This window comes from Osmerus mordax, chromosome 7, assembly GCF_038355195.1.
Source record: "Osmerus mordax isolate fOsmMor3 chromosome 7, fOsmMor3.pri, whole genome shotgun sequence".
In the NCBI taxonomy this organism is placed as follows: Eukaryota; Metazoa; Chordata; class Actinopteri; order Osmeriformes; family Osmeridae; genus Osmerus; species Osmerus mordax.
The window spans coordinates 18,786,648-18,809,842 of record NC_090056.1 but is presented as its reverse complement, the minus strand read 5'-3'; the positions used below and the strand labels follow the sequence as shown (position 1 = coordinate 18,809,842).

The following is a 23,195-nucleotide window of genomic DNA, read 5'->3' as shown; positions in this document are numbered from 1 at the left end:
TCATGTGGATAGCTCGCCGTCAGAGGACAACCGTTGTTTCTGTCTGATGTTTGGAGGAGAAGAGGCCCTTCAGTACCCTCAGGAGATCCCCACGTGTGTGGTTGTGTGGTCGTGTGATTGTGTGCTAGTGGCAGAGAGGTGATGGGTTTTCAGGCGTAATTACTGTATTCTAAGGTTTTTAATGGGCAACATCTGCCGCAGTAGGTTACCGTGCGTAGATGCTGTGCAGATTATTCTGTGATGCATTAAGCCATGATGGCCTTGGGTATCTTTAGAAGGGCTATTACGTAAGCTAATTTTCAGCAGAAAATCACTCAGAGATGGGGGTTGATGGTGTGAAGGATACTGGAGCTACGCACACACACACACACGCACACACATACATGCACACACAACCATCTTAATACTTCATCACTCCAAGCCATGTCGATCCACCCCCTCCAGGGACAGATTAGAAACGAGGGGATATTCTCTTTCTTTTCTCATCGTCTCCCCTTTCTTCTTCGTTTCTTTCTTTGTCCTTCACCTCTCTGTCTTTATTGCATTTTTTCTTTCTTTCCCCGGCCCGTCTCTTTCTATTCCTCTTTTTGGATCTGTATTTACTCTTCTCTGTATATATATCTTTCTCTCTCTCCATCTCTACCCCCCACCCCACACACACACACACTCACCCACTCTCTCCATTCCTATCTGCATATCCGTATCTACTTTCCTTCTTTCTTTCTACCTGCCCCGCCCCCCTCTCTCTTTTCCCTCTACCCCCTCCTGTTCTCTCTACTACTCTGCCTCCATCCTCCATATCTCCAGCCTGGAGCGACATCTCCCTCCTGTCCTCTCCATCTTCCCCAGGCGTGGGAGACGATGGTATGATCATGTGATCAGGTCGGAGGGCGGTAATGAGGAAGTGGTGCTGCGATGATGAAGGACCTGCCTAAAGCATCAACATCATCCTGCTGTCTAAGCCAGCCAGGGGAGTTGGTGTGTGATGTCATCATGGAGCGCCAGGAAGTGCTGACAACACATAAGTGCTGCTCCCTGGGCTAGCCTGGGGACGAAACGTGTGACGTCATCATAGACAGACAGGGTATGCAGAAGTGCCAGCCCAGGGAGTTACGCGTGATGTCATCAAGGATGGACAGGGAAAGCGTTACAGAAGTAATTAGCGTTCACGACCCGACTAATCGTTCTCTCGAGGTGCCAAATCTTTAGACGTTAAGTAAAGTTGGAAATCCTGAGGTGGAATGCTACACCTTGTTCCCTCGTGATGTACTGTAGAACTGCAGAGGGTACCCTTGTGCCCTGGAACATGATGGAGCTGGATTTAAATCAAATACTTGGCTTAGGTAGAGCCCACTCTCACAGAAGCAATTTCATCTCAGTAAATATTACCTGTCCTCTTCACACAGTGCTGCCATTCATATTCATTGGCTGAAAGGATGTGAAGGTGCTATTTGCACACATTTGTTCTTCCTATACTTGATGAGCTTAACACTGGACTCACCAAAGGATACGCTATGAATATGTGAGAAGTGGGAATGGTCATTTCATGGTTCGATAACATTTTTGGAGAGAGGAAATGAAATGAAGCAATCTAATGGCTCATTTTCAGATTATCGCTTCAGACCTCGGCCAAGATGTGTCTAAAACTGTCTACATTATTCATAAACCATTTCCTAGTTAGGTGTGAGAGGGCATTTATGAGATAACATTTATATGACCCTGCTTTATTGGGGCGGGAAAATTACTTACTTAAAATAGAGAAAGCGTGGAAAATAAGTCTAGCAGAGATATGTTTTGGGTTCCATATTTGAATTACAGAAACACTTCATTACGCAAATTTGAAAAATCTTTTTAAAGCGATCAATACATGGAAATGCACAACTCGGCAGTCTTGGTATTGCTCTGTGGTTGGTTGTGTTCTTGTCTGAACCATTTTTCTCCAGCAAAAAAGGACCCTTTGTTATAAAGTCCAGTATGTAAATTATAACAGGTAAAGGACATTTATGACATAAGCCTAATTGGTTTCAAGACAAAGCTCTCTTGGGAATTCCACTATCTTTCCTGTTGTTTCAGTCATAAAAGCAATTCAAAGCCCACATAAAGGCCTGCATTTAGATTCGTAATTTGTTTTGAACAAAGCTTGAGGGTGCTTGACTCAAAACTAGTCTTCTTTAATGTACTGTGTTTGCTTGATTTCATTATAGTTATAATAGCAGTCTAATAAGCATTCAAAGGTGCACCTGTTTACAAAATTATTTCTTTTCTTCTGCAAGCTTAGTGGAGAGGAGAAGAGATTGGTTGCCAGCCAACACAACACATACAATAATGGCCCTCCAAAGAACAACACAATATATCCTGAATTCAGCTGCATCAACAATTGTATTTGTCTTAAAACAACCTAACTACATCACCCAGAATCCTTCATGCATTCCACTCCTTGACAGTTGTTTGACGCTTTGGGTGTGTCTCAATACCCATACTACCATACTATGTAGAATGAACAATGTTAAGACAAAGTTCTGTGTCCTAAATGGATTAGTTTAGCAGACGTCTCATCCAAAGCAAAGTAGAGGGGGGATTTGAACCTGTAACCTCTTGATCTGCAGTCAAATGCTGTAACCACTGAGCCATACCCATCGCCATGTGCTATTTTATCACAAAACCTTTGCGTGAAATTACATTGTCATTAACAAAAGATAGCATACACTTATCTGATAAGGCAGGAAGGTTATTTTTCATAGCTAGTCCTCAACGTAGCTGCAAAGCTACATGCTCTGCCCTCCCCATTCCCTTCCACAGTTCCACAGTTCCAAACTGTAACGCATGCTGTGCGTTTGACGGCCTTTCCCTTTACAAAGATTGACAACCGGATAAAGGGACAAACGGGGAAGGCGATTAGAGAGGACGGCTAGCTGTTAGCTGCTCAAAACCACAACCCTGAGCTATTAGCTTCTATTTAGTTGCAGGATATTTATAGGGCACCTTGAATTGGGGTCCTGCAGCAGGTGAATCTCAGAGCCACGGCGGGTAGCAGTGATTAATGCCTGAATAAGGGCAGTTTATCAGGCGTCCAGCAGCTTCAGAACCAGTGAATGTCAATACAATTAAAGCCAGTGGCAGAGGCAGGAGAGAACGAGGCAGCGCCTATCTTCTGATGGCAGACAGGAGAAAGGAGAATGTGTCTTGGAGGAGGTTTCTGCAGTGGGCTATTCAGTCCTTAATCACCTCCACTTCTCATTAAGACCTGCTTTTGTTCCTTTGCCTGCTTTTCTTTCCCTGCGAGGACAGATAAAATACGTCAGGCTCTGTGATGAGAAGGAACACCAGAACACCGGGTCCTTGACAAGTTTTAAGATACCTTGTTAAATGCAGAGAGAGAGGGAGAAGAGAATGAGAGAGGGGAAGAGAGAAAGGAAAAGAGAAAGAGAGAGGGAGAGAAGAGAAAGAGAAAGAGAGAGGGACTGTGACAGAAAGAGAGAGAGAGAAATAGAGAGAGAGAGGGAGAGAGAAATATAGAGGGAGAAGAGAGAGACTGGGAAAGTGACAGAAAGAGAGAGAGAGAAACAGAAATAGAGAGAGAGAGGGAGAGAGAAGCGAGAAGTAGAGGAGGAGGGATGGTGGAGTCAGTCAACTGAGAAGGGGACCTGAGGGTGATGAAATGACAGGCAGAGAAAGAGACAGAAAAAAAGAGTGGGATACAGAAAGAGAAGAGCGGGAAATGGACCGTAACAGCTGATTATTAGGGGGCTGCCTCCGTAATGGTTAAACGGTTCTAGAGAGTTGGATGTGCCCCTCCATACCATTACAGACTCTATCGTAAGCTTCCAGCTCCAGCAATTACAGTGACCACTGAACTCATCCTGTCAGAAGATTCGATGCTCGCCAGGTTCCACAGCGACTTTGTCGTGAATGCACACTGCAGGCTCCGTTCTGTCTCTGCAGTGCCTCGGCCAGTGTGTGTGTCGCCGTACTCAGCACGGACAAGATAGAGTTTGATGTTGATGTTGCAAGCCTGCTGTCCCAAGAGCTCTGCGTCACACAGCAGTTCTTCTCCTCTGAATGTGTTGGTGCAGCCCTGTTGGGACTGTCACTGATGTCACAGCATTGTACTGTACTCTGTGTGGAGATTCAGACTCGTAAAACAGGAATAATAAATAAATAACACCTGGCTCACTACAGCCTGCCTAATGGCTGGGGTGTGCTGTGTATGTGCTGTGTGTGTGTGTATGTGCTGTGTGTGTGTGCGTGTGCTGTGTGTGTATGCTGTGTGTGTGTGCTGTGGTCTCTTCTGTCCACTGTTCGGTTCACAGAGAGATCACAAGGGTCAGAAGTCAGTGTGTGTTTACATTTAGTCATTTAGCAGACACTCTAATCCAGAGCGACTTACAGTAAGTACAGGGACATTCCCCCCAAGGCAAGTAGGGTGAAGTGCTTTGCCCAAGGACACAACGTCCTTTGGCACGGCCGGGGAATCGAAACAGCGACCTTCTGATTACTAGCCTGATTCCCTAACCGCTTAGCCACCTGACTCCCTGTGTTGATGGGCGAACCATCGTCCTGGAGATAAGAGGAGGGCAGGAGGGAAGGGAGACGGGAAGAGTTGAGGCACCTGCAGCTGTACTGCACCCCCAAGGGTCAACACCAATCGCTGCGTTCAGGAAACCTCTGGAAGGATGCGTTTCAACACGCTAGGCGAAGCAGAATCGGGCTCAACGTAGGCACACTGTCTGGTCTAACGTACTGTAAATGTGGGTGTGACATTTTACAACATTGGTGTTCTTGAGGGTACAGCAGTTTGTGCAACGCAGTCAAAGCTGGAGTGAAACATCAAGCTGGTGGCAACTTGTGTGGTGGCATATAAACTTCCAATACTGCCAACACAGTACCACTTGTCTGTGAGCGGAATCATTAACATGCAAAGCAGGTCTTCTTATCTACAAACTCTACGCGGAGGGGGGGCGGAGGGGGGGTTAGGCACTGTGGTCTCTGTTTCCTGAGAGCAGAGTTTATTTTGAGACGTTTCTCTCTGTGTGGCAGTCTATTCTTCTTCATCCTCCTCCGTGGAGATGTCCCTGAGCTGTGGGGGGTCTGCTTGTTTAGGAGAGCTGAATCTCCATACCAGAGTCCCACCCAGACACGGGGTCTCACATGAATTGCTTCCCCAGTCAGAGATCCTTTCGTCGGGTGGCAGAACCACTTTTATGAGGCTGGGAGATGAGAAACTTTGTTGTTTCTCGACGTTTCGTTTATTGGAGACAGTTCCCCTTGATTCCAAAACAAGTTGTAAAGGAAAGTTAATGCGTCTAGGTGTGTTGTCACTGTGCTTTATCTGCTGAATGCAAGACAGAAACAGAGGATTGTCTGTTTTCAGTTGCGCAACCAGTCGTAACCCGACAAAGTTTATGGTAGTCTGTAAAACATTGTGCAAAATCATATCTGATCTTGACTTTTAAGGATCAAGTTAGTAATGTGCTGTGGAGGCATTGTGTCTGATGTGTTATCGTTTCCTTTGATTGGGACTTACGGTAGAGAGTAATAGCATAGCTGGTGTGTTTGTGCCCAGAGTTTTGTCAGGAGTGTATACAGATCATTTCTCTGATGACAGCCTGTTTGGCAACGATACAACTATTTGTATAACTGTATAACTAAGCCACATGAGGTGTGAAATGAATCTTGCTTTGCTTGCTGGGTGAAATTGTAATTTATTTCATCATTTGTGGAGTAAATTAGCTTTTTTCTTCCTGAGTTGAGAGTTGCTTGACGAGTTATATAGCTCATTATTGACAATGTGCATGTCAGAGTTATACTATCTGTGCTGTTGGGAAACAAACTTACATTTATTTATTTATGCTTCACTAGCATCCAACTGTTCTGTAATTGTTTCTGCATAGGCCTCAATCTGCAAAACAAATACATTATAAATATAGAACAGGAAGCAGTCTTTGTTACAATCTATGGTAGATTAGGTGAAGGAGGGTAAAATATCCAAGAAAGAATGGAATCATTCCTAGCAAAAAACTTGTGTTAGACATCCCAGTATCCACCATTTGAACACCAGCTTTACCTTGAAGGCACTTCTCTAGTGTTCCTTACAAACTCTGCACCACAGGCAGCACCAAACAAGAGAACCAGAACGAGTTGATAACTTGGTATTCAACCTGATTTCATATTTATTTCTGCTTTAAATTAGCATACATAATGCATGCATCATCAGTGAGGTGGGTGCATGCAGATACGCTGCAGTAAACGGTAAATGGACTGCATTTATATAGCGCTTTTCTACCTTAGCGCCACTCAAAGCGCTTTACAATGTTTGCCTCTCATTCACCCATTCATACTCTCACTCACACATACCGACGGCAGCGAGCTGCCATGCAAGGCGCCGGCCTGCCCATCGGGAGAAACTTGGGGTTCAGAGTTTTTCTCAAGGATACTTCGGCACATGGCCTGAGAGGAGTCGGGGATCGAACCGCCAACCTTGCGAATAACAGACAGCCCTCTCTACCCCCTGAGCCATAGCCGCCCAGGAGCCACAGTGTTTATCTGGTTTTGCGGGCGGGTGGTGAAAACGACTTATCTTCTCTTAGTCTCTGTGGCACATTCGCAGAGATAATAGTCAAGCTGAATCTTCTCAGGTTAATACTGGAGTGCAGGGAGAGGAGTGGGGAGATGGAGAGGAGGGGGGGGGGGAGAGGGGGAAATGATTCTGCCATCTCGTGGGTCGAATAAATCATCCAAAACCACATGATTTATATGATGGGGTGCAGCCTAGGTTTAAATAAGAATTCATCTTTCATGCAGAGGCGCTGTGTGCCAGCCCTGAGAAGGAGAAGACAAGGCAACAAGGGAGAACAAACATCAAATTGTCCTTGCATTTTTACTATCTTTTATCTCCATTTCTTTATATTTGGTTATGAACAGATTTTTTAGAAGGGGGAGGGGGGGTAGGTGGAGGGGTGTGTGAAGAGAGTACACTTTTGTTTGGAGACGCTCAATAACACTTGCTGCTTGTGTGGTTGCTATGACGCTGAACACCAAGTATGATCGAGGAGAAGAGTGTTTCAGGAGAGTCAACAGGCAGACAGGACAATAGAGGCAATCCAGAAATCACAGTTGAGGGAAATAAACAACTCGACACACAGTAATATCAAACAGACGGAGACACAGTTAACACTTTATCTGAACTACGGTGGAACGAGGCTTCACAATGACCAGAAAGGACGAGGGGTGCAGGAATATACAAACATGCTGATAACAAACAGATGTGAACTGGACTCCAAACGACAGATTTAAGGGAGGTGTGGTGGTGAAGTTTGTGTTTCATGCTCTCTTATATCCACACTGAAGAGGACACAATCTAAACACACTCAACTAATTGTAGTTCTGTTGTCACTGCTTGCTTGGTGGCCTGTCTCTGATATGCCGGTGTTGGTTGGATCAATAAACAGACCTTATAAAGCAAAACAAAAACTCAATCTGTTGAAAAGATGGCTTTTGTTGTCCAACCAAGAGACTTGGGAAAAACAATACAAATGTTTTCCAGATAGTTCCATTAGCTGCACAATTGTTTTCTTTCATAGCGTTTTAAGTTCTATGGATTGAAAGTCTGTTGGGGCAATAAAAGATCACCCTCGACCTCTATACCTCCACTCAAGAGCTCTCAGTGGGCTCCACCATCCATTCCAGTAATTCAAAGTAGAAAACCATATTCCGAACAGTGAAATTATTCCATGTTTACCAAGGTTTCCCTCAGACATTCCATTCGGTTCCTTCATCCGTCTCCTTCACATGCTCGAGATGCTCTTACTCCAGCAGCATAACCATAGCTACAGTAGTGCACTTTATCAACCAACCGGGTTACAGCTTTAATCTTCTCTCCCAGAGTACACTGGCTGAGCAGAAGGTCTCGATAAAGGCAGCAGACTGGCATTAGTAGCTCGCTAACGTCCACGCAGGCAGGATCGGAGAGTAGCAATCAAGCTGTAATGACAGACTGGCCCCAGGACCCGTATTCTCTCTAATCTCCCACATCTGGGTTCAATGACTGCAATTAATTCCGTTGTTAACGAAGCCGTGATAGGCTGTGGTGGGTACACGAACAAGGTGGCGGGGAAGGGATAGCGGGGGAGGAGTTGGGGGGGGGGGGGGGGGGTGGAGGTGGAGGGGTGAGGCAGAGGTTAAACTAAGAGGCAGCATCGACTGCCTCTTCTCGAACAAGGAGGTGGAACACGGATGGAAGCTTCAGTGTGGTTTCAGACCAGCGAGGAATCTAACCAGCACCTTCGCCTTCTCACACACACCCTTTACCTTTTACATTTCCTTCATTGAGCAAATGCTTTTATCCAAAGTGACGGTCAAATATTGCAAGTAGAAAGTACGGCAGAAAATCAAGGCTCAGAAATGCACATTTCCCACAGTTTTTTGGTGGTCAAGGAACGTTTTAGCTGACACAATGCAAAGGACCCACATCTCAGCTGAAAGGCACAATGCAACAGTAATAATATCTCAATTTCAGTGCAACAGAGAACATCTCCCTACAAGATTACGTGGCACAGAGAAGCAAAAACAGCATCATATCTTAAATTGCGACATCAAACATGTTTGTGGGGCCGTCTCTACGAGACAGTGGTGCAACAGGGTTTCAAATACAAAATGCAGAGAAAGGACTGATTTAATTTACAATCATTTTTTTTTTTGCCATGTTAAACAGTAAAAAAAATTTTTTTATTGAGGCTGGCCGCCACAAATAGATTTACATTTAGTCATTTAGTGGACGCTCTTATCCAGAGCGACTTACAGTAAGTACAGGGACATTCCCCCAAGGCAAGTAGGGCGAAGTGCCTTGCCCAAGGACACAACGTCATTTTGCACGGCCGGAAATCGAACCGACAACCTTCTGATTACTAGCCTGATTCCCTAACCGCTCAGCCACCTGACTCCACAAATAGATCAATGTATGGGAAACACTGGTGGAAGCATCTGCCATCCTGGGTCATGTACTCCACTACCACCAGTTCATGTTAATATGGCCTCAGCAGTCTTTTCTGGGGATGTGTAAATACTTAGGATGGCTGTTGTGGGTATAATTGTGGTGATGTATGGTGTGGTGCCGGGGTGGGAAGTGAGAGTTATTGTTCATTATGTTTGCGTACAGGGGAATCGTTAGGGATGAGGGGTGGAGTTCCACTGCATTAATCACTTCCTTCCTAAATACCTCAGACATTGTGTTGCTGGTATGTGTGAAGAACTCTACTTTCTATACACACACCAGCACACAAACACACACACACAAAAGCACCCCCCCACACACACACACACACACACCCACACCAGCACACACACCAGCACACAAAACACACACACACCAGCACACCCCCCCACCCCCACACACACCAGCACACACACACCAGCACACAAACACACACACACACAAGCACACCCCCCCCACACACACACACACACCCACACCAGCACACACACACCAGCACACAAACACACACACACACAAAGAGATTTAGTATTCAGTCACACATGCAAACGCACACACACAGACACACATAAACATATACAATCTAGTCTACAGGAACACGCACATGCGCACACACACACCTTCCCAGTGTGTCCTGCTTGGTGTGTCTAGTCTCACTGCTGTTTCCTGTCCTCCAGACTCCTCTCTCCACCAGAGGCAGAAGCCGCCAGCCACAGACCTGTGCTACAAGACAGACATCAGCAGCCTGATGGACTTCACCTCTCCAGACTCCTCTCTGGACAAAGGTAGGGTTGCCAGCATTATGTCTCCACTGCCCTGTCAAAATATGCCCTTTAATTTGACAAGCAAAAATATCCGCCGTGAACTTGGTTCTGCTTAAAACAAGTGCCAGTGAAGTGAGTGTAAAATTTAACTTGATAAGATTTCTTAAAATATATATTTTACTTAAATGAAGATGAGCCATTTATACTGCAAAACAAGTCCAACTAGATAATAATGATCACACACAGATGGATAGTTGTTGCAGTATGTGTTGTGAAACTGGGGATCTGGATCACAAAGCTTCTGCTTTCTGCCCTTACCTTTGTAAATAAGAATTTTGTTCTTATAATGATTATGCCTGGTTAAATAAAGGTTAAATAAAATAAAATAAAAACACGATAACAACACTAGCTCTGACTGTGACTGTGCAGCAGGAAGTGGATTAACTGGTCTTGTTAGTTCTACTCCACCACCTGTCAATCTCTTCACCTGACTGTTTTTGTAAGGTGTTTTCCACCCCTCACAACAGCCTACGGTGAGGGTGGGCGTCCTGGTAGTGTAGCATCTGTGTTCCAGGATATTCCTGCGAGAAGAGGTCCAGGGGAGACTGGAGTAGCCCCGATAGCTCTACTATCCCTCCTGGGTAATCCAACATGGCATTCTGACAGATCTAACATGGTTCTCCAGTCGCCGGCCAGGCTCACTTTCAGGGCTGCAACCCCACTGAGGAGCTCCTCTTGGGGGTTATTAGGCCCACGGTCCCCCCCTCCCCCCTCTCTTAAACTCTGGAGCTGGCTGGTTGTCAAGCACAACTGGGGATGTTTAAGGGTAGGCCATTATAAGGCTGGATATGGCAGACTGGACTACATGTCAGGCCTCCATAACAGCATTGATTTTGAGGAGGAAAACCCCTCCCTGGTTGTGCTTGGGGGCACCCGTCTAAATCTAATTGATGAGCTCTTGTGTTACATTCCCAAGTAAGTCACTAACTTACTTGTTATGTGTATTTTAATCCAGGTGTTTAACTCACACTGTCCTACAGCCATCATACAGATAGCATGATGTCATAAATCCACATACTCACAAATGGCAGTTAAGGGCATTCTTGAGGTCTTTATGACATTCCATACTAAGTCAATCACACGGTTTATGTGCAGCATCAGACAGCTGGTGCTTTAGTTCCTCGGAACTGTAAACGTGCAAGCTAAGGGAAAGACACACACCTACACACACACACACACATACACACACTCCTACACTGCTATCTACACACACACACACACACACACACACACACTCAGCCAGCAGTGCCAAGACCTTGTATATCACTGTGAGTTTCCTTGGTATGGGAACAGGGATCAGGGTGCTGTGATATCAGAAAATTCATCACTAGTCTGCAGTGGAACACACATTCCCTCTCTCTCTCTCTCTCTCTCTCTCTCTCTCTCTCTCTCTCTCTCTCTCTCTCTCTCTCTCTCTCTCTCTCTCTCTCTCTCTCTCTCTCTCTCTCTCTCTTCCTATCTCCCCCTCCTTCTCTTTTTCTATGCCTCTCTCTCTATTTCTCTGCCTCTTTCTCTCTCTTTGCAACTCTCTTCCTATAATTTTCTCACTACCTTTCTGCTTATTTCTCTCTGTATCTCTTTCGGTCTCTCTTCTCTCTAACACAACCTCTCACACCACACTCCCTCCTCTCCACTCAGTCGCACCCTCGACCCACATACCAAGAGCTGCATGGGCAAGCAGAGGAGGGGGAGGAGAGGAGAGGGGACACAGGGTAAGGTGAGGGTCGCTAGGGGGAGGGCAGAGGGGGAGGAGAAGGGTGTAACAGGAAGCTCTCCACTATGGTGGGACAGGTGCAGCCTCTGCACATGAACTTCCTGTGTTGTCAGTGGTTAAAACCGCTGGTCTGGGAGGGAGGAGTGAGGTGTGTGTACATTCTGTATATAGAAATGTGTGCGTGTGGGGGTCGGTGGGTTTGAATAACACAAGAACAGTTAACACTGTGTACTGTATGCACACAGCTGGAGAGAGAGAGAGAGAGAGAGGGGGGGGGGGGGGGGGGGGGCACCAGCATTTTTTTTAACCTGGGTGACACGTGTCAACGCCTCCACCCCTCCACAGCCCTCTCCAATAGCCAGAGGCAGAATGGCCTTTTAATTGCCTGCAGCAGCAATATGGGCCTCCAGTGTGATTTACACACAGCAGGAATATCTCGGCAAAACTGCCCAGTCACCGTGCCCCTGCCAGTGTGTCCTCAAGCCAAGACCAGGTTTCTCTCACAAACACTGCGTGTATTGTTACATTGCACTGCAGGTACAAAAAACACGCCCGAATCTTGTATCGGATTGCCTTCCTCCTGTTTCCTACCCTTACTGTTGTTTAAGACGCTGCAGCAACATCCTAGCTCCCCCGCCCCCACCCTACCAAAGTGCTCTCTTTGCTTCATTAGAGCCAGCAACTGGAGACCTGAACCCAAAGGTCAAAGGTCATCCATGCATGGTGGAGAGGTCATCATACCGATCTGTTCAAGAAGGAACGATATCAGTGTCCATCAGCAGTAATGTACTTGAGTCATTTGTGTGTGTGTGTGTGAGTGTAGTAGTCGCCACTTATGTTTACCAAAACCTCTCCTTAACCTCCCCCCTTCCCCCTCCCCTTCTCTCTCTGCCCTCATGCGTTACTGACAAGCCAGTTCAGGCCTCAGTACCTCTCCGTCTTGCACTTGAGGTGGCCGGTAAAAAGGCAGTCTGGCAGCTAATCTAGGGTGACGGGCAGGAGTGACGGGCGCAGGATTGGGGAGCCGGCGGGCTGGCAGAGGGATGAATGGCAGCTGCAATGAGGCGCCCAGCTGGATTAGAGCTCCCCTGTGCTGATTACTGGGAGGGATGGAGGGAGGGAGGGAGGTGATAGGAGAGGGAAAGGATTGAAAATGGAGAAGTGTAAACGTGGGGTTGATGAGCGCAGAGGAGAGCGAGCAAAGATGAAAGAAAGAGAGGTATTAGAGAGAATTTGCATTTGCGGTACGTGATCCTTTGTGTATGGGTAGGGAGAGTCTGATTCGAAGCGACAGGAGAACAGAGTCAGTTGACTGAATCAGCAGAAGAATGAGTAGATGAAAGATATCCTTTGCCGTGCAGAGGAGACGTAGGCCTGTCTGCCAGCCTGAACGTTTACCTGACCTGCACTCCACCCTCCTCTTTCATCCTGGCGAGCCTGAGGGCTGGGAAGGGAAGTGACTCTGACCCTGAGGTCACCGCAGCCATGGGACCCTGGGAATTCTTCCTCTGCCCCTGAAGTTACCCCGGGTGACCCCTTATGAGGGAGTAATGCTGTGACAGGTTATTATCTGGCTTATCTATCCCATTACAGTAGGTGCAGCATATAAGAGAGGTGGTTCTGGAAACCATGTGATGAGGACGTTGTATAAAGTCTAATAATATAACCTATTTATATGCATTAACTCAGCGAGCTAATGGAGTCCTGGGAGACTTTATCTAACCTCTGTCATACAGCAGGTCCACAAGATTTAGCTTGTTATTTACTTTCGTTATTTTGTCTGTAATACAGTTTCTCAGGTCCATATTACAATTCCCGGATATTCTAATAGTTCTGGGTTCAGGTTGCCAGGTTGTCCTGTTTGGTGGGGAAATATGGGCTTTAATAGAACTATTAACTAAACACTCCTTGGGGTTGATAGGTTGCCAGGTTTGAGGAAACCCCTCCTTGACAAAGCTGTGGACCAAATCTTCCCGTTGGGATGAGGAGAATAGAAAGCGTGAGCCGAGGGTGCATTGACAGGCGTATTGTGTGTGTTGACAAGGACTACCTTTGGGACAGAAGTCTTGTTAAGCCTTGAAACTGTTGACAGGTAGACAAGCTGTAAAGAGACAGACCCTGCATTGTTCACAAGCCACAGGTTTGAAAGTGGATATGATAAAAATGGAGCATGTGTGTGTGTACTGCTAACACACACACACACTCACACTCACACTCACACACACACACACACACACACACATACACACACAAGCACAAACACTTACTGGTTAACATCTTCTTGGCAATGCTATTTGGCTCCATTTGTGGTGTTATATTGACTCCTTACATTGATAGTTTGAGATAGAAGTGAGTTTATCACCTTTTGGTGGGACACAACGTTAAACTTGTTGTGTGTGTGTCTGTGCGTGTGTACAGTATGTTGTTGTGTGAGTGTGTGTTTATTTGGGTGTGTGTATGTTTGTATGTGTGTGTGTCTGCATGCTTTGCTCCCACTATAATTCAAGACACAATCCAAGTCTTTGGCAGCTGTGCATCCAGCTACCATCCCATCGAGGACTCTGTTCTGACATTGTTCACAGAAGTCAGGGAAGTCAGGTGGCTGAGCGGTGAGGGAATCGGGCTAGTAATCCGAAGGTTGCCAGTTCGATTCCCAGTCATGCCAACTGACGTTGTGTCCTTGGGCAAGGCACTTCACCCTACTTGCCTCGGGGGAATGTCCCTGTACTTACTGTAAGTCGCTCTGGATAAGAGCGTCTGCTAAATGACTACTGTCTCACAGACACTGATCCCTGCTCTTCTAGGAGGGAACGAGGGGCTGCTCTACATTGAATTGTACTTGTCCCAGGTGTCCATTTGGAAGCTGTATAAATGTTGTATAAATGGGGGCCCACTGCCAGATCATGACATAATTAGAATCCACAGAAGACCTGTTTTTAAGTACTTAATTTCATGAATGTTTGTGCCTGATGTGAAGCTTTGTGTACTTCCTTCACAACACCAACATAACATGTTATCCTCAAAGGTTACTGTGTTTCATTTACAGATGCTAATAACATTATATCAAAGTCATTACCCTTATGATAAATGGATGTATTATTCGCCTGATGCTAATGCTAACCTTTGCTGCAAACTGTGTCCAGTAGCTAGCCACTGCAATGTCCAGCTGTATTGGTCAGATGCCAGTATTGGTCAGTTATTGTGAGTTACGTTGTTTTACTGCTGTTGTACACTAGTGTAGCATCTTTACATTTACATTTAGTCATTTAGCAGACGCTCTTATCCAGAGCGACTTACAGTAAGTACAGGGACATTCCCCCGAGGCAAGTAGGGTGAAGTGCCTTGCCCAAGGACACAACGTCAGTTGGCATGACCGGGAATCGAACTGGCAACCTTCGGATTACTAGTCCGACTCCCTCACCGCTCAGCCACCTGACTCCCATAGCATGTTCCCATCTTCCGATGATGAACATGCTAACCTCCCTGTGGTGGGACCCAAATGGAGCAACACACGAGTAAAGGACAGTAGTAGGGGCCAACTCTTTTTCTTTCTTTTTTTTACAGTTGCTCTTTAAGTTTATCTAGCTTGATGAATAGCGCTGTTTGAGGTCATTTTCCCCCTGAACATTTTCAGTCCTCCGTAAAAGGACTGAAAAGGACAATTATTTTTTCCGTAAAAAAAATAATTGTGCTGAGTCATCGTCTTCTCATACAGGGTTCCAGGCTTAAAAAAATGGCAGTGCAGATTCCAAGGACCCATGTTTTTTTTTTATTGTGAATACAAATGACCTCACATTAAACACACATGTTCCTCCTGCCCTGAGTAGCCTAGTTGCAGTAAATGAGTGGGTAAATATCTGTTTTGTAGTTCTATGCAACGGTTTGGCCATTACAAAAGAGCTCTTTTCTTCTGACATTCATAGATTTCTTGGCATTTCTCCCCCTGGCATTTCTCCTGCCTCCCTTGCGCATTATAACAGCCTGAAATCAACACACACACACACACACACATACACTCACACTTGAGAATGCATTCATGATGTTGTCTCAGTATTTCCCATTTCAATCAGTTGAGCCCAGATGAGGGGTGTGGAGGGTGAAGGTGGACAGCAACCCTTCCTCCTTCACCGGCAGTATGCCTGGACACAAAAGACTACAAGAGCTTATTTAGTTTGGGCCTTTATTCCTGTTTGGCTGTGAGCAGAGGTGAGCTCTCAGCCATCCAACGCTCCTCTCTCGCTCACTCCAGGTAGGGTGAAGAAGAATAATAATAAATGTTTATTTGTGTGTCAGCATGACGCAGATGCAAACAGAGCTGCGACATGTAGAACACACCGGCATAGACGTGTCTGCCGGAGAAACTTGTTTTCTGCATTTTGCCGTCTTGTCAGTCAGGAGCAGTGAAGTCCAAGGGCTCACCCCATGTCCAGATCAGGGGCAGGAAAACGATCTGTTTTGCTTGTTTTTTATATTGGAGTTATCTGGGGAGGAAACCCACGTGAGCACAGGGAGAACATGTTAACTCCTCACAGAAAGATTATTATAAACTATTATGTACAATACAGTAGCCTGTAATTCTGTCATATGTTGAACTGAGCCGCGAAGATGATTTATTGTGCTGTAATGTTGAAGAATTTGACTATATACAGTATTGTATACTACACTATACTGTATACATAATATATACAGCATAATTATATAGTACAGTTCGGTACTATGATGTTTTCCACCCCAAAATAATTGTGTGATATGAGTCACAAAACCGAAGATTCCTTCCTGGTTGGTTGAGGTACTCTATTCGCTCGATGCAGATGTAGCTATTGGTCTTCACACTGTGTCCTTGTGTGAAACAAGCAAAGCAGAAGTGGCTACTCAGGATTGTTGTCTGTTTGGGAGCAGTCAAAGCATGCAATGTCTGATTACAGCATTGATTTCTTCTTTGTGGAGTAGCAACATCTCTAATTAGCTGTCAGACTGAAGCCAGACGCAGGTAACTATCGAGGGGGGAGAGAGGGGCAAGAAATGTTAGAGCGCTCATGTTTTTATTGAAATGACCTGCTGACAATAGTACACACATTCTTGACATGTGGTTTACATCCATTGCAATCTAGAGTTTGAGACTGTGGAAAGGGACGGATGTTTCCGGATGCCACATACAGATGGACTTGCTTTGCTCAAACTCCTGGATAAGCGGTTGTACATGCCTAAAAGAGACCTTCAGTGATTAGACAATTTCCTGTGGAGATCCTTTTATTGGTCCTCTAATCTTGGTTAATTCCACACATATTGAGAGCAGGAGGCTCCAGGAGATGCTTCCAGGGATACGTCCATCAGGAATGTCGGGACAAAGTCTCCCAGAAAGTTTGACTCCTAATATTGTTTGTGTCCAGGCTGCATCTTCAAACAAAAACCATAAAGAACTGATACAACCAAAATACCAGCAGACCTTAAATATTTTAACATTATCGTACACAAAGCTGATAGTTCTCTGTCTCTTAATACATCCCTTTCGATTTAATTCACTTTATAAATCCTGAAGGAAATTAAACAAGTACCTCTGGTGTTTTACAAAAGTGTTGGAGGTTTGAGAAATGTGTTAATGAAACAGCTTTTTTCTCTTGTTCTCCTAGTGTCTGATTTCTCACAGCCTCCAGCCTTCCAGCAACTGGAAGTCCTGGTGCTGCTGAGTTAACATAGAAGCCCAGTCGAGGGACCACAGACACACTGTGATGACATAGACTCCGACCCTCACCTGTCCCCTGCAAGCCTGCACCTTGCCCAGGCCACTCCCCCTAGTTCCCCTGTTTACGTTTGAGTACTGTGGGAAAACGGTGACAGCCAGAGCCCTTCCCTTCTCAAGAACCGTTGGAGCAGAGGGGGAGGGGAGGAGTCAAATATCTATCCACTGGGCCTGTGGGAGTCTCCCAGAGCAGGTAGAGAGAGAGAGAGCGAGAGAGAAAGCTAAAGAGAGAGAGAGAGAGAGAGCGCGAGAGAGAGAGAGAGAGAGAGAGAGAGAGAGAGAGAGAGAGAGAGAGAGAGAGAGAGAGAGAGAGAGAGAGAGAGAGACAGAGAGAGAGAGAGAGAGAACCTTTTGGCAGTATTTCCTGGATACCAGAGAAGCAAATATAGCTATAGGAGGAAGAGCTTTTTTGGAGCGCGTCAGTTCAGTGGAGTATTCTGTGCGTTCCCGACGGCGTGTGGGTCTGCAGAGAGGGTTTCCAACACACACCTGACAGTGGAATCCTCTGGACACCTCTCCAGGGAGGAGGGGATGAAGTCAGACAGGGAGGAGGGGAAGCCCGGTGAGTTTCTCTAAACTTCCCCGGAGGGCACAGGGTCGTTGATAGAAGTTTTTAAACCCGAGAGCTAAAATGTACGTATTTGCTGAGGCCTGAAGTTTGAAATGCAGATTTGTAAACCTGTGAGACTGGTTTTTGAAGAAGGGGTTGTCTGGGTATTTGTGTGCGCTTCGACGGCGTGTTAACGTGTGGACCGCAGTGTCAGGTGTCATGTGGGACAGATAATTCACCTGTTGCTCGTCAGAACGGTTTGGAGACTTTAACCTGCTCAGCTTGGGTGTTTTTGTTTGAACATGAGAGTGAACTCCACCACTGCAGACCCTCCAGAGAGGGTTTAAGGTTCAAAACACTGACAACATAATCATCAACTGAAGAAAAATCGATTCACTAACTTTTATTATTCAGAGACAATGAGGGAACAATTCCCTTTCATGTATGTATCACAATGAAACAATTAGCTGAATGTTATAATTTTCAAAATAGACTGAAGAGTGTGTCATGGAAGTCAGCACTGTGGCTTGTTTTAAATTCATAAAGGACATTTGCTGTGGGATAATGAATAGGTGAGTCACCATTGTCTGCGGTGATTTGCACACTAATGTTTCTCTCAAAACAACATGTTTGTGGCTGTGTCCAGGTGAATCATATATTGCGTTGTGTTTGTATCTTAGTAAGTGCTTTGTAATTTCAAACTCTATTATTTGGTAGCTGGGCTATTTGTCGTGTTGCTTCTCCAATACTCTTGCGTGTTGTTGGGATAATTAATCAGTTGGAGGGTAAAAAGTTACGGTGTTTTGGAGCCTGGCTGGGTCTCGCTCAAGCAGCTTATTTCCAGTTTGACCTGCTCCAAATCACTGAAGCCCTCACCAGTCCAATCCATTTACCTGCTCGGCCCTCCCCCCGGCCCAGCCCTCAGGTGTCAAGGCCAGTATTAGACAGGAGACAGACTGGAAGCACACAGAAGTAGCGTATGAGATCCAGTCCCTTTGAAGTGGCCACTTCTGTGTAATTACTCCAAGTATGGACCTTCCTCACAGTTTTCACTTTGAACATTTTGTACTTTCTCTTTGAGGTACCTTTTACAATACTTCTACTTACCTTTAAACAAAGGGGGGGTCAGTGCACAAATGGCCACATTAAAATCAATTACCATTCATGGTGATCGCTCTGCAGCTCTTGCAATTTGGAAGACTTTTCAGCATCACTGGTGGTACTGGGTTAAGTGTCCGATTCAATAAATGACAGTACATTAAGTGTTTCAAATTACCACTTGTTAAATTCTACAGTCATAGAATCTTCCGTCTTACATTCTACAGCCAGTTAACAGTCGTGTTAACTGGCTGTGTTCAGGTGGCTGAGCGGTTAGGGAATAGGGCTAGTAATCCGAAGGTTGCCAGTTCGATTCCCGGATGTGCCAAATTACGTTATGTCCATGGGCAAGGAACTTCACCCTACTTGCCTTAGGGGGAATGTCCCTGTACTTACTGTAAGTCGCTCTGGATAAGAGCGTCTGCTAAATGTAAATGTAATGTCACTACAGTCATCGATACAAACTTGTAACATCTCAAATGTTACAGTCAGAAGCCTTGTTGTTCCACTGCATTTTCTCACCATTCAGCTCCTGTGAAGCCGTAAAAAGCAGTCAAATAAAAAAGTTGTCGAGATGTCCCAGTGACCTAGCTTTTAGCTAAGTGTCAGTCTAGGCCTGGCAGTGACGTCCTGTCATCCACACTCTGCTATCTTAGCGACGCCTGCTAGCTTAGCAACGACAGGGTGTGGTTGTGACACCATTACTGTGCAGAGAGCAAAACAAACAAACACCTAGGGTATTCATGGCCTCCAATCTACACCTCAGCTGCTGCAGGTGTGGCGACACATGAGCAGTTATGTACTTTCGAGGTACTTTTGCACTTTGTCCCTCACATTTTATCAATAGCATCGTTGTTTTCCTTATAGAGAATCCAGGGTGAATCGAGTTATGTCAACTAGAACAGGAATGTTCAACAAAGATGGGTCTGATGACAGAATCTTGATCGGATGCTGCACCTATTCCCCCCATGTTTCCATCTGTACCTGGTGGGGAACTGTGATGTCCCCTATCTTTTCCCACTGCCCGCAGTCCAATTGCTGTTACTATTTGTGGTGTGTTTGTGTGTGCGTACGTGTTTGAGTATGTGTGTGTGTGTGTGTGTTTGTGTGTGTGTTTATTTGTGCATGTGTGAGTGTGTTTGTGCATGTGGCACAGCAGGCTTGCAGAGTCCAGTGTGTTGGTGTGATTATGAGAGAGGTTTACATTTACATTTACATTACATTTAGTCATTTAGCAGACGCTCTTATCCAGAGCGACTTACAGTAAGTACAGGGACATTCCCCCGAGGCAAGTAGGGTGAAGTGCCTTGCCCAAGAACACAACGTCAGTTGGCATGACCGGGAATCGAACTGGCAACCTTCGGATTACTAGCCCGACTCCCTCACCGCTCAGCCACCTGACTCCAAGGTTTATCCTGTCTGTGTAACTGCCCTGTTTCAGTGCTCTGAGGACAGGATCAGTGTGATCGAGTGGTACGTGCTCGACAGAACAAACTCTCACTTCCACAGGAGTGGAAGGCAGAAGTTTAAGCTTGGGTAACTAGTCCATAGGCTGCCTCTATATGAATACAAGTATAGTATAACATCAAATCTACATTTAGTCATTTAGCAGACGCTCTTATCCAGAGCGACTTACAGTAAGTACAGGGACATTAGTTTAACTAATTCGAAGAACTAAACAATCTAAAAATATAACATTCCCCATCCTGTGCCTTCTTACACTTGTTTAATGTCCTATATACAGCTAATTACACAGCAATCCCCAGTTCCTATGAACCTATAATGTGTTTACCATACTGCTAGGTATTTAAATGGTAATGCAACCTTAATGTAAAGTGTTGCCCAAGCCTTTCCCCCTCCAAGCTACTGCGGGTGACTGAGATGACTGAAACTGGGGTCAGATGGCTGAGCGGTTAGGGAGTCGGGCTATTAATCAGAGGGTTGCTGGTTCAATTCCCAGCCGTGCAATCTTACTTTGTGTCCTTGGGCAAGGCACTTCACCCTACTTGCCTCGGGGAGAATGTCCCTGTACTTACTGTAAGTCGCTCTTGATAAGAGCGTCTGCTAAATGACTAAATGTAAAAAAAAAAAGACTAAATGTAAACTCACAGCGACTGCCTCTGATGCAACTCTGCTTGTCCTCAAACCCAGCAGCAAGTCGGCACGGTGTCTCTGGGGCCGCTGGTAGCTGGTCGGAGACTGCTCCACATCTCTCCATCCCTGCTTACAGTATTCTCTTGAACTTCGCCTTGACTTTTCAGATGTGTTTGTGCAACTACTAGCAAAATATTTAGCTAACATTACAAAATCACAGACTGACTTTTATGTGTGTGTGTGTGTGTGTGTGTGTGTGTGTGTGTGTGTGTGGGCTTGTAGTAAAATATCAAAGGTGACCCAGTGTCTGCCTTCACGTTGGCCCTGCCTATAAATAACAAACTTACTACTTAGCCTTTGGCACCAGAACAAAGGTTGTGTTTGAACAACACACACTCAAACACAAACAGTTCATTTCAATGTGTGTGGGTAAGTTTGGGACCTATCTTCTCTGCTCTGCTCACTAGCTTCCACAGAGACCTTAGTCAGACGTGAACCCAGTCATCCCAATAGGAGTCTCATCCCGATAGCTACTGTAACTAGCCTGACATGCTACATTTTTACATGGCGGGTATCTACTGTGTGTGGGTTGTCAGCGGTTGGTCATTTCTATCCACCCTCAAAGCGAAACAAAACACTCAGTTATTCGTCAGCCTACCATGTACTTAGCTGTAACCCTTGTTAACACCTTTCTAAAACCTTGTAAAGGTACTGTGACTTAAGTGACAAAAAGTGACAAAAAGTAAAATCCTGTATTAAAAAATATATACTTTTCATGGTAGCTGTATAAGACAAATTATTTACTCTATCATGTTATATTTTCAATTAGCATTAGTTATTTTTTCTTCTCACATCCGTTTTGACTGGATATAAACTATAATTATTCCATCCACTGTCCAGAATGGTCTGTCTTGCATGGAATCAACAAATACCTCCTCTTAATAAGCGGAGATTCATTAGAGTGTTTGTTTAACGTCATGTGTAAGAACAAAGGCTAAGGGTCAAACTAATGAGGCTCACAAATAAGCAAACATTTTCAAAGACTCTGGTAATTAGTTTCTGTCATTGAGCACAATGGGTATATTCATAGAGGGTTCTATTTTCCACCTGACTGCCTGGTAACTCAGGGTAACAGTGAAATAAGCAGGATGATGAATGGAGGATCCCTAATAAAGATGTTAATGAAGGGGGTGGTCACCCTCCTCCTGGCCTACCTACTTCTAATTACCCACAATGCAATGGGGTGGACATTTTGGCTCTTTCACGGTCCCCCATCGCCAGCGCTTCCATCTGCTAAGCTCTTCCTGGCGTTGAGCTGATATTAAACTCTCTTTTCTTTCAGTGATTCATTCCTCCGCCCATCCTGGCATCCATAATCTACCTATTGGCCTGTTCTGACCTCAGGACCACCTCGGTCATGTCCTGTTGTGAAATCCTCGGTCCTTAATCCCCAGTTTAAAACGCTGTCCCGTCTATCTCACCCATCTGGGCTTTCCAGAGAGGCTCTAATCCCTCTGCTAGTGTTTGGGTGAACGTCATGAACGAAAGCTGGCTGTAAAAAGAAAGGTTTTGAAATTGCACAGACCGGATTGCTGTCGATGCGGCGTGGGTCGAAGACTGGCGAGATGAGGACGCAGGACTCAGACCTTCGGCATCCTCCTCAGCCCGGCTCACTGTCCCCGAGCAAAGTCCTCCTTTCAGAACGCCTGGGCATCCACTCGACTTGATGTGGGCAACCCGATCCCAGACCCTGTTTAGAGAGATTACAGCGTTACAAAAGAGAGACACAACATTTGGGCATCCTCTTGACTATCTAAAAATAATAACAACAACATGGATTTGTGTTTTCATTTTTCTCTGCCTGTGTAGTTTGAGCCAGGCTGACTGATATGATCGGTACATGCTGGATAGACCTCCACAGTGGTGAGGGTGGTGTTTCATGCTATGGAGTCAGGAGAACAGCCCATCTTTCCCACTGGACTGTTTTCACTCGTTATCACGCTGTGCTCCAGCCCGTCCCTCTCTCCCACCAGTGCCGCCCTCATCGCCCCAGGGACATGGAGCATGAAATAGGCTCGCTGCCACGGCCATGTCACATTCCTTCATGTTAGACTGGAGATTTCTAGATAGTATTAGACTGGAGGGGCCTGTTGGGCACCCAAGTCTCTCATCCACTGCATCTGTGA

General features: G+C 45.6%; 1 protein-coding gene across 5 annotated transcripts in view; it reads left to right on the top strand.

Moving 5' to 3' along the window:
- Positions 1 to 23,195, top strand: part of kazna (kazrin, periplakin interacting protein a) — a 96,265-nt gene that overhangs the window by 39,724 nt on the left and 33,346 nt on the right. For 4 of the 5 annotated variants that reach the window (XM_067239550.1, XM_067239549.1, XM_067239551.1 and 1 more), the window contains exon 2: positions 9,667 to 9,774. In XM_067239550.1, coding sequence (XP_067095651.1) covers positions 9,667 to 9,774 — 108 coding nt within the window. Of the gene's footprint in view, positions 1 to 9,666; positions 9,775 to 17,677; positions 17,830 to 23,195 lie in introns of those variants that run through there. The other variant, XM_067239552.1, reaches the window with a different exon arrangement.